This window comes from Crocuta crocuta, unplaced genomic scaffold (assembly GCF_008692635.1).
Source record: "Crocuta crocuta isolate KB4526 unplaced genomic scaffold, BGI_CrCroc_1.0 scaffold69-1, whole genome shotgun sequence".
Taxonomy (NCBI): domain Eukaryota; kingdom Metazoa; phylum Chordata; class Mammalia; order Carnivora; family Hyaenidae; genus Crocuta; species Crocuta crocuta.
In genome coordinates, this window is record NW_027551577.1 from 694,892 (window position 1) to 705,581 (window position 10,690).

A 10,690-nucleotide genomic window follows, 5' to 3' on the forward strand; every position below is an offset into this window, starting at 1 on the left:
CCTCAAGTGTCCCGTCCCAACTCCCTCCCCACCCTCGCCCCTGGCAGTCTCGTAAGTCTCCATGCCTGGGTTACAGCCTCGGCTCCACTACCTCCTAGCTGTGTGACATCGGACAAACAACTTCAGATCTCATTTGTAAAGTGAATCTTGCGGGACTGTTATGAGGATTAAACGAAAACAGCATCTGTGCAGGAAGCGGTCCGTACAATCCTGGGGAGGGGAGGGCTGACGACTCGTTTACACCCGCCAAACGCGGAGCGCTCCGCACAGAAAACCCTCCTTCCGGCTGTGCGCAGGCGCTTTCGGCAAAGACGCGGCGGGCGCTCCCGCGACTCTGCGGCTGCGCATTCGCCCGGTTTTGCGACCGTACTGCTTGACGGCGGCGGTGTCCGCCCTCCGGCTGGTGTTGCCGAGGTAACGAGGGGCGCGTGGGGCTCTGGAAGGTAAGGCTGCCGGGCACGAGCGGTCTGCGACTCGTGACGCTGAGCATCGCGGCGGCCGCTCGCTGGGGGGAAGGGGGGGTCTGCCGCGAGAGGAGACGTCCGGCTTCTTCGAAAGCCCCCGGGAGCGGGAGCCGAGAGACTTGTAGAGACTTTCCCCGGGTCGCACAGCCAGGCTCGAAGGGGCCGAAATGGGGAGCCAGGCTTCCCGGTTCCGCCGGAGTTAGCGCCTCTCCCCTTCTCCGAGCACCTGTGTCCCTTCCTACTTCTCTTCTTCGTTCTTTCCGAAGAACACGACCCCACGTTCAGTGCTGGGGGCTGGGGACGGTGAGGTGCTTCGGGCACCCTCTGTGCCGGAGGGGAGCCTCAGCAGCCAGTGCGGTTGTTGGGGCGCCCGGGACAGTCAAGGAAATCCGCAAAGGGATAAGTAAGGACAGGGAGTTCTGAATTTGGTGGGCCCGGAACACTTTCTGGCTCGTGTGCAGTCATGTACCGCGGTTGCAGCCGCCGTCTGACTCGCTTTTTGCCCATGACGGGCCCAGTGCGAGGCGCCTTGGCCTTTTTCACACAATTACCCACGGAATCCTCACAACGGCCTTCAAAGCGTTATCGCTTGTTTATGTGGCTTAGTCTCAGGTCCTAACTTGAAAGCCCCCCAGGGACTGGATTGTTTGCCTTTCGCTTTCATCCTTGCCTCCCTGAGCCCAGAGGTACCCCGTTGGGGCCTCAAACATTTTTTAATTGGGAGGTAGCTTTCCTGGGTGGGAGGTTTTAACCAGCCTTATTTGGCAAGGTGTTCCAAGCGGGTTGGAAAATTAAACGGGGCTACCTCCCCCATTTTTGTTTCGCTGTGTTTTATTTGGAATACACATTTACTGAACACCTAAACGGTGTTTGCTCAAGGGAAGAATAGGGAAGAAGCCGTGCTTTTGATAGTAAGTACGCTTAACGCTGCTTGTGTCTGGAGCCCAGTATGCCCAGGTTTGGGAAAGGAAAAGCAACAGCCCCTTACAGGTGCATAGCACTCAGCCCCTGAGCCCCTTCCTCTTCTGAACAACAGGAATAGTAATAGTACTTCTGTTGGGGACTGTTGGGATTAAGTGAGGTTGAATAAGCCATCCTATCACCAGTGATTGGCAACTTGGGCCGCATGTTGAACTCACCTGGGCCCCACCCCAGAATTTCTGATATAATTGCAGGTAAGTTCTGAGCATTAGGAGTTTTAAGATTTCCCTGGGTGATTCTAAGGGCAGCGAAGCTAGAGAGCTTTTAGATTAGTTAGTCTCTCTTCAGCCGGCGTTCCCTGTTTAAGAGTGTGCATTGAGGAGAGCCTGGGTGGCTCAGTTGGGTGAACATCCGACTTTGGCTCAGGTCATGATCTTGCATTCGCTGGGTCCAAGCCCCGTATCGGGTTCCCTGCTGACAGCTCAGAGCCTGGAGCCTGTTTCAGATTCTGTGTCGTCTCCTCTCTCTGCCCGTCTCCTGCTTACCCTTTGTCTCTCAAAAAATAAAAATGTTAAAAAAAAAAAAGTCTGCATTGACTCCCAAGGCTGAAGGAGCCTTCACATTCCACACCCCCTTGACAACTGGCCCAGTCATCCCTCTGTGCCTGTGTGTGCTTCAGACATGGGTCCTCTTTTAGGCCAGTCTTCTTGCAATGCTATGTCCGTGCATCAAGGCTTGGGCAACTGACTGGTCCTCTTTAAGCCTCAGTTTCCTGGTCTGTGAAGTAAGACAAGTAGCACCCATGCGTGTAGCATATGGCATAGTCTGCCTAGTGTGTTGCACCTACCGATGGTGATCTCACTGCCTCTAATTTCATTCACCTGCCACCTCTCACATTCTGCTGTGCGTCTGTAATAGCCCCAAAGAAACATTGCTTAAATGCCTGTTGCAGGTAGGAAGAATAGTGAATTCGGTCCTTTCTTCCCCTCTTTGCCTTTCAAGCTCAGCACAGGACAACTCTTTCACAAAACTATGAAACTAGAGATCATTTGGTTTGTCCTATTTAATTTTATTGAGAGCCCATTCACCTACCATAAAACTCACCCTTGTAAAATGTACAGTTCAGTGATGTTTAGTACATTCACAGCATTGGCCAGCCATCACTGTCCCTGCAATTTAGTTTTAAAACCTTTTCATCACCCTCAAAATAAACCTGTACCTATAACCCCATTTCTCCCTTCCCTCAGCACCAGGAAATTGCTAATCCACTTCGTGTCTCTGGATTTGCTATTAATGGATGTTTCATATGAGTGGCCTTATATAATATGTGGTCCTTTGTGACTGCTTTCACTTAGCATAATGCTTTCAAGCTTCATACACTCTGTAGCATGTATTAGCACCTCATCCCGTTATTGCTGGTAATCCATTATATATGGATTTACTGTATTTCGTTGATCCATTCATCTGTAGATGGACATTTGGGTTGTTTCCACTTTTTTGGCTGTTATGAATCACACTGCTGTAAACATTTGGGTACAGATTTTTGCATGAACATGTTTTCGGTTTTTTTGTATCTGTACAAAGTGGAATTGCTGGATCGTATGGTTATTCTTTGTGAATTTTTTGTGTTTATTTTGAGAGAAAGAGTGTGTGTGTGTGCGCGCATGCGCAAGCAGGGGATGGGCAGAGAGGAGAGAATCCTAAAATAGGCTGCATGCTTTCAGTGCAGAGCCCAACTCGGGGCTTGACCTTACAGACTGTGAGATCATGACCTGAGCCAAAATCAAGAATCAACCGACTAAGTCATCCAGGCACCCCGATCATATCACTCTGCGTTTACCGTTTAAATGACTTCCAGACTGTTTTCCGGTCCTGTTCAATTTAAAGATGAAGAAACAGGCCTCAGAAAGCTGAAGTGGGTTATGCGGGCTCACATGATAATAATGCAGGTTTGCATATCTAGGAGGCCTACTCTGAGCCAGGTTCTTGATGTGCATGCCTACATGGGCAGAAGTGAGCCCAGATCACAGACTGAAGTTTTGTGAAAAACGGCGTGTTTTGCGGCAGGACACTTTCTGTTACACACACTTGGGTTGGAGTACAGGGTTTTTGCCACCAAGTATCCTAGCTCATTCTTGTTTTGTTTTTTTAAGAGTAGGGGCGCCTGGGTGGCTCAGTTGGTTGAGCGTCCGACTTCGGCTCAGGTCATGATCTCACGGTTCGTGTGTTCGAGCCCCGTGTCGGGCTCTCTGCTGACAGCTTAGAGCCTGGAGCCTGTTTCAGATTCTGTGTCCCTCTCTCACCCTGCTCATTCTCTGTCTCTCTCACTCTCTCAAGGATAAATAAACATTAAAATTAAAAAAAAAAAAAAGTATAGTAGCAATCTGAGGGAAGATTCCAACCCAGGCAAATTAAAATATAACTTCATTTTCACTTGTTCAAGAGAATTTAATTGGAAGTTCTTGCAGTTAGCCATTTAACATTTCCTCTTTTTCAAAAATTCCAAATGTAGCCAATACAAGTTAAATACTACCCAGAAGTTATAAAAGTGAAAAATCTCACAAAAATCCAGATTGTTCGTGGGAATCTCTAGAAAGTTTCTCACTAGATTCCAACCTCCTGCCTCAAAAAAGCCGACACAGCATTGTTGTTTAAGTTTTAGAGTAAGTTGCTACTGCTTCTGTTGACTACTCAATGCTATAGTTGGCTTGGATTGATGGAAAAGTCAGCAAGTGGAAATTTAGATAAAATGTTCTTGGAAGAAAGTCTCTTAATTGTCCATCAACATGCAATATACATGGGTTTATTATGAATGCTTTAAAATAATGTGTGTGTGTATATAAATAAAATGTATATGAGTTATGCTCAGTATGTAATTCCATTGAGAGATCTTATTTAAAAATTAAATTATTCTCGCATTTTGCTGCTTAGCATATTCAGTCAATTCTATGAAGGTTCCAACTTGCTGATTCTTATTTTTCATATTTATCTTTGTAATTGGTTTATCAATCTCTGTAACTCTTCCTTGGTCTGTGTTTGCCTTTGTCCCCATCTAATTCCTCAGTTTCTTTGAGAGGATGGATGGATGAAGGTATCACGCATTGGACAAGCCGTTCAATTTCTTGTTAATGGTCATAAACCCATACAACCGCTTACCTTCCTCAGATTTGGTGACCATCATTGGCTGTTTCAGGTTTGATCACATCCATTGCCCAAGGGGATGCTGGTGTTACGTGCGGGAGGCACGTTAATAAGCAGTTTTACTTTGTTCTTTGGATCCATGTAGATGAAACGTGTGATCTGCTCCACCGTATCTTCAAGCACTAGATATGCTCGCAGCCGAAATCGAGCCCAGGCCTGGGACGGAGGGAGCAGCCGATTCAAGTCTCCCTTCTTGTTCCAGTGGGTCTGTTGGGAGAGTGGAGTGTCCAAACTCTTGCACTGTTTACATTTTCCCTCCTTACACGCCGTTGAGTTTTCCTAAGTCAAATGTGTCTGCTTTGGCTCTGTGGCTTTATCACCCAGAGCACTCAACCCTGTTTCCTTCCTTTAGCCATGATTGAATTGCAGCTTGTTGTGTTACCTTCGATTTGCTTTTGTGTGTGTGTTTTGTCTCCTCAGATTGAGTATACGGCCTGGAAGGGAGAGGTACTCACCTTGGCTTCCTTTACTTCCTCAGAGTGTTCAGTGCACAGTAAGCAATTCCATCATTCTCCGGAACCCTTTAGCTCCTAACCTTGAGAAATAGTGAGCCTTGAGACAAAGGGAGACAGATGCAGCCTGTGCTCGCAGCAGAACCCAGAGAGAAGAACGTAGGCTTTGGAATTCCATCGACCTGGGATCATCCGAAGGGGCCTTTTACAAAATCTCTCTGACCTGAACCTGTTTTCCTCCTCTGTAAACCGGAGCTGGTAGTACTCACCCCATAATAATAATTAAAGCACATACACCCATAGCACCCGTTATGTACCAAGTACTCTTCTAGGCCCTTTATGGGTCTTAACTCTAAGATGGAGTCTGTTTTTATCCTTATCTTGCAAGCGAGGAAACCGAAGCGTGGAAAGATGAAGTAACCTTCGCCCCAAACCACACAGCTAGGACATAGTGATGCCAGTTCCGATCCTGGCACTCTGGTTTTAGAGTTCTTGCTCTTAGCCACTCGCAATCTACCTTAAAAATCGGGAGACTGTTGACCTAATGTTTAGAATGGATTTTAAGGTCCTTTTTTGAAAAACAAAATACTGACTAGATTCAACCTTTGCGGACAGTGTCTCCTTTGATTTTATCCTTATACCCCAGCACCTCTAGTTATTAGGAGCCACTGGTAGGTACTCAGTAAATGTCTGTTGCCTGAGTGAGAGAATGGAAGTAAGCCTAAAAGGCAGGAATCCCATTGTGCTTGCTATCAGGAGACTTTTGTGTGGCATTGTGACTTTGGGCATGTCACTAGGCCTCAGTCTTGTCCACTATAATTAGAAATCTTGCCACTGGCTTCTTGGGCATGGTTATGGGAATTGAGATATTCTACATGATTGGGATTTGCACTGCTTATACAAAATGTTCTCAGTACCCTTTCTTTTAGTTCTCCGCTTTATAAATATTTTAAATATTTTATTCTTCCCACAGACTACAACATTTTCTGAGCCTAGAGATAAATGCACTCCCATTTTTCATCAATATAGTTATTGATTGGCTCTCTGTTTCTTTCTCCCTGTTATGCTCTTTAAAATACAGCTACGCTTGAGAAATGGCGGAAGCAGTTTTCCATGCCCCAAAACGGAAAAGAAGAGTGTATGAGAGTTATGAGTCTCCGTTGCCAATCCCTTTTGGTCAGGACGGTGGGCCTGAGAAAGACTTCAAAATATTCACTGCCGAAATGATAAACAACAACGTAATTGTGAGGAACGCAGAAGATATTGAACAGCTCTATGGGAAGGTAAGGGCCGGCTGCTTTTGGCATGGCTATTTCCTCACAGCCCTGGGCCAGCTGTCCTTTCTGCTTCTCCAATCCATTCCCAAAAGCAAGCTATAATTGAGCCACATTCTTTCCTTGCCGTTGGGTGCAGTGTAGGATGGGAACAGCACAATTTGAATCAGGTGCCCCGAAACCATATGTTAATTAGGATACACCCCCCTCAACGAACTCCTATTTCAACAATAAAGGAAGGTCAGTGCATTGACCTTTCCTGTCTCTCAGTTATAAAAGCCATGCGTGTTCATAAAAATGTCCAGAAATTTACAGAAATGTAATAAGGTAAAAGTAAAAATTCCCTGCTCGCTCCCATTCCATCCCCAGAGGTAAACCTAAGTGGTATATTGTTCTGTGTCACGGACAGATGAGGCTTCAGCACGTCCTTGGCTCCTTATCTGTTCTCTCTTCTGATTGAGGACCTCTTCTTAGATGAAGGCAAGTTCTAGTTTTTGCTGTTTTCCATCACTGTTGGGTGTGGGTTGAGATTGGTGTAGCTTGCTTGCTTTTCTTTTTCCTCCATAGCCAATTCATTAATGGGGGCATTTTTTAAAAAGTAATTAGAGGCAAGATGTAAAGCTATGAAAAGTAGAATGAATCTCTTATTAACTCAAATAGTTGTTTTCCCTCTGCTAAAAAATTAGTAATTAAACATGAACTAACTTTGTTTTCTCTTTTCCCGGTAGGGTTATTTTGGGAAAGGTATCCTGTCTAGAAGCCGTCCAAACTTCACAATTTCAGATCCTAAGCTTGTTGCTAAGTGGAAAGGTAAACTTACATCATTCAGTTCTTTTGGCAAGTTATTTTCTTTTATCTTTGATCTCACGCTTCAGATTACGTAGGAAAACTCTTTAAAATTTTAGAGGAAGATTCTCTGAAGAAGAGTTAATGCGCACAGTGGCAATTTTACTGCTAAAACTAGCAATTAGAATAATTCTAATCAAGGCGGAAGGGTTCTTATGGTTCGTGAAAATGTGTTTTATCTAATTTCTGGAATTATCAGAAATGTTACTTAGGCTTTTCTGTTGTTAAACATTGACTAGGAGGGTACTGTGCACGCAGAAGGTACTGGTAATTAAGTGCCTCCTCACCTGTATGCAAAATGAGTTTTCTATTTTTTATTTTTAGAATTAGAATTTACAACAATAACATTAATGAACTGGTTAAAACATTAACCAGTGTGCGTGGTTCTTACTTGCTTAACTTGACTTCTGTAACTTACCCTAGTATATTTGTTTAAGGAAGTCTCATGGTGATTACATAACCAATGCCAGCAGATTAAAACATAATTAGGGTTTTTAAAAACATTTTACTGTAAGAAAAAATACAACTTAAAACTGCGCTAAGGTACCATTTCAGCAATAAGATTGGAAAAATCCAAAAGTTCGGCAACATTCTCCTTGGTGAGGCCCTGAGAAGTACTGTCAGGCATTGCTGATGGGAATACAGGTGGCCCAGCTCTTACAGAGGGGAATTCGACAATGCCTAGCAAAATTATAGATACATTTGCTTTTTTTTTTTTTAAGTCTTTTTATTTTGAGAGAGAAAGAGAGAGAAAACGAGTGGTGGAGGGGCAGAGAGAGAGAAGGAGAGAGAATTCCAAGCAGACGCTACACTGTCGGTGCAAAGCCTGACGCAGGGCTCGAACTCACAAACTATGAGATCATGACCTGAGCCAAGATCAAGAGTTGGACGCTCAACCGACTCAGCCACCCAGGTGCCCCTGTATACATTAGCTTTCTCCCCCAGTCCTCCTGTCCCCCTAACCACTGGTAACCTTAATATGTTTTCTATGTCTGTGAGGCTGCCCATTCTAGATATTTCATATAAGTGGAATCATATTTTGAAGCCATTTGTGCCTTTCACTTAGGATGTTTTCAAAGATTCATCCATGTTGTAGCATGCATCAGAACTTCATCCTGAGTAATACTCCATTTGATTGACAGATATACCATGTTTTGTTTATCCGTTCATCCAAATATAGACATTTGGGTTGTTCCCACTTCAGAGCTGTTATGAGTAGTGCTGCTGTGAACATTCATATACAAGTGTTTGTGTGGAGATGTGTTTTCATTTCTCCGAGGCACCTACCTAGGAGTGGACTCGCTGGATCATATGATAATTATAGTTTCATTTTTTTAGGAAATGCCAAACTGTTTTCCAAAACACCTGCCCCATGTAACATTCCCACCAGCAATGCACAACGTTTCCAATTTTCTGGCTTTTGGTTTTTTGGTGTTTTATTTTGTTTATGATAGCCATCTCCACGTAAAGTGTTAAAAGTTTTCCATATTCATGAAGTCAGTTTGTCTGGGTTTTTTTTTCTTTCATTGCCTCTGCTTTTGGTATCATATTTAGGAAACCATTGCCAAATCCAAGCTTATGCGGACTTTCCCCTGTGTTGTCTTCTAAGAGTTTTACAATTTCAACTCTTAAATTCAGATCCATTTTGAGTAACTTTTGTGTGTGATGTAAGGTAGGCGTCCAGCTTCGATGGTGTTTTGCCCGTGCATATCCAGTTGTCCCAATAAATGCATTTACTTTTAACCCAGCAATTCCATTTCTAGGAGTTTATCTGAAAGATACACTGGCAAAAATATGAAAAAAAACAGCACAAGGCTATTCATTTCAACACCGTTTCTTGTATTAAAAGATTGAAAATGATCCAAATGAGCATGAGAAGGGGACCAGTCATTAAACTGCACTGCAGTCATATAATGAAGCGCTGTGGAGCTGAGCTAGGAGTGAGGGATACAGGGGTGTGTTCCTAAGAGTGGGGGGGTCTGCAGAGTACGCTGTGGTTTACCTGAAGGTGGAGGTTATAAATATATTTTTAAATTTTAAGAAAGGATAAACCATAGATTCTTTTTAATGTCTATGGCAAAGGGTCAGAACAGGATGGAGCAAGAAGTGAGACTTCATACATTTGACTTTGGAACCTTGCAAAGATACTACATGATAACAAAACACAGTTAAATTTTAAAAAGTGGTTTCCAAAAATGGTACCTTTACATATCAAGCTGGTGTTCTAGGCACAGAGGAAAAGTATTTTGAGTGACTGTAAAACATGGTGACTTGATGTTTAGTCCTAATGGGACAGACTTTTTTTTTTTAATTTTTTTTTTTAATGTTTTATTTATTTCTAGGAGAGAGAGAGAGACAGCGTGAACAGGGGAGGGTCAGAGAGAGAGGGAGTCACAGACTGAAACAGGCTCCAGGCTCTGAGCTGGCAGTCAGCACAGAGCCCGATGCGGGGCTCGAACCCACGAACCGCGAGATCATGACCTAAGCGAAAGTCGGACGCTTAACCGACTAAGCCCAGGCGCCCCTAATAGGACAGACTTTTTGTCAGTTATCTTTGGCACAGTGTTGTTGAACAAACCAGGGGTTTTCAGCAGCAACCGCACTGCTCACAAGTCTGCAGGTTTGCTGGGTAGCTGATCTTGACTGGATGTGCTGGTCCATCTGGTTAGTTATGGAGATCAGCTGGCTATTCTAATGGATCTGGTCCAGGAATGGATGTAGCCGGACTCACTAATGTCTGGTTGTCTGTCAGTTGGCTGTCAGCTGGTCTAGGATATTCTCAGCTGGGACGAGGGGCAGGGGGCGTCATGTGTGTCATCCTCCGGCTGGCTAGCCCCAGGCTCGTGCTCGTGGTCACGGTGGAGGGTCCTGGCCCCAGTGTGCCAGTGCTTTTCAGGCCCTTCCTGCTCACAGCATGTTTGCTGTGATTCCAGCTGGCCCAGAGTCCAGGGGTTTGGCAGATGGAAGAGCTCAAGAATTGGGGCCATCAGTGCAATCAACCTGCCCTCTACTCTAAAGAAAGAAAGTGTGGCAAAATCATCTTCACATTGCTTTCAGCAGTGATTTTTTTTTTAATTTTTTAAATGTTTATTTATTTTTGAGAGAGACAGAGACAGAGTGAGCAGTGGCGTGGCAGGGACAGAGAGAATCTGAAGCAGGCTCCAGGCTCCATGCTGTCAGCACAGAGCCTGACATGGGGCTCAAACTAACAGCCTGAGCTGAAGTCAGATGCTTAACCGACTGAGCCACCCAGGAGCCCCTCAAAGGTTACTTTGTAGCATTGGTACTATTATTCTGAGACTGTTATGTGTATATTGTGTAAAAAAAAGTAAATGATTAATTATGTTGGTATGATTGAGAGCCAGGAGTTTTTACATGAAACATCTTATACCAGGAAGCAAGGAAGCTTATCGAAAACTGCTAGGCTTGTTTCAAGAGACTCTGCAGGCTAAACATGGAAACTTTCGAGCATAAATAAGGATAATACTACAATTTGTTTTAAAATCCAGTCATTGGTAATACTTACACCAAC

General features: G+C 44.3%; 1 protein-coding gene across 3 annotated transcripts in view; it reads left to right on the top strand.

Moving 5' to 3' along the window:
- Nucleotides 1-326: 326 nt before the first annotated feature.
- The window catches only part of TSEN2 (tRNA splicing endonuclease subunit 2), a 47,635-nt gene continuing 37,271 nt past the window's right edge, over nucleotides 327-10,690 (top strand). The window contains exons 1-4 of one of the 3 annotated variants that reach the window (XM_077751593.1): nucleotides 327-414; nucleotides 5,007-5,079; nucleotides 6,120-6,321; nucleotides 7,041-7,122. In XM_077751593.1, coding sequence (XP_077607719.1) covers nucleotides 6,133-6,321; nucleotides 7,041-7,122 — 271 coding nt within the window. In that variant the 5' untranslated portion in view covers nucleotides 327-414; nucleotides 5,007-5,079; nucleotides 6,120-6,132. Of the gene's footprint in view, nucleotides 444-5,006; nucleotides 5,080-6,119; nucleotides 6,322-7,040; nucleotides 7,123-10,690 lie in introns of all 3 variants that reach the window. The other 2 variants (XM_077751592.1, XM_077751594.1) reach the window with 2 other exon arrangements.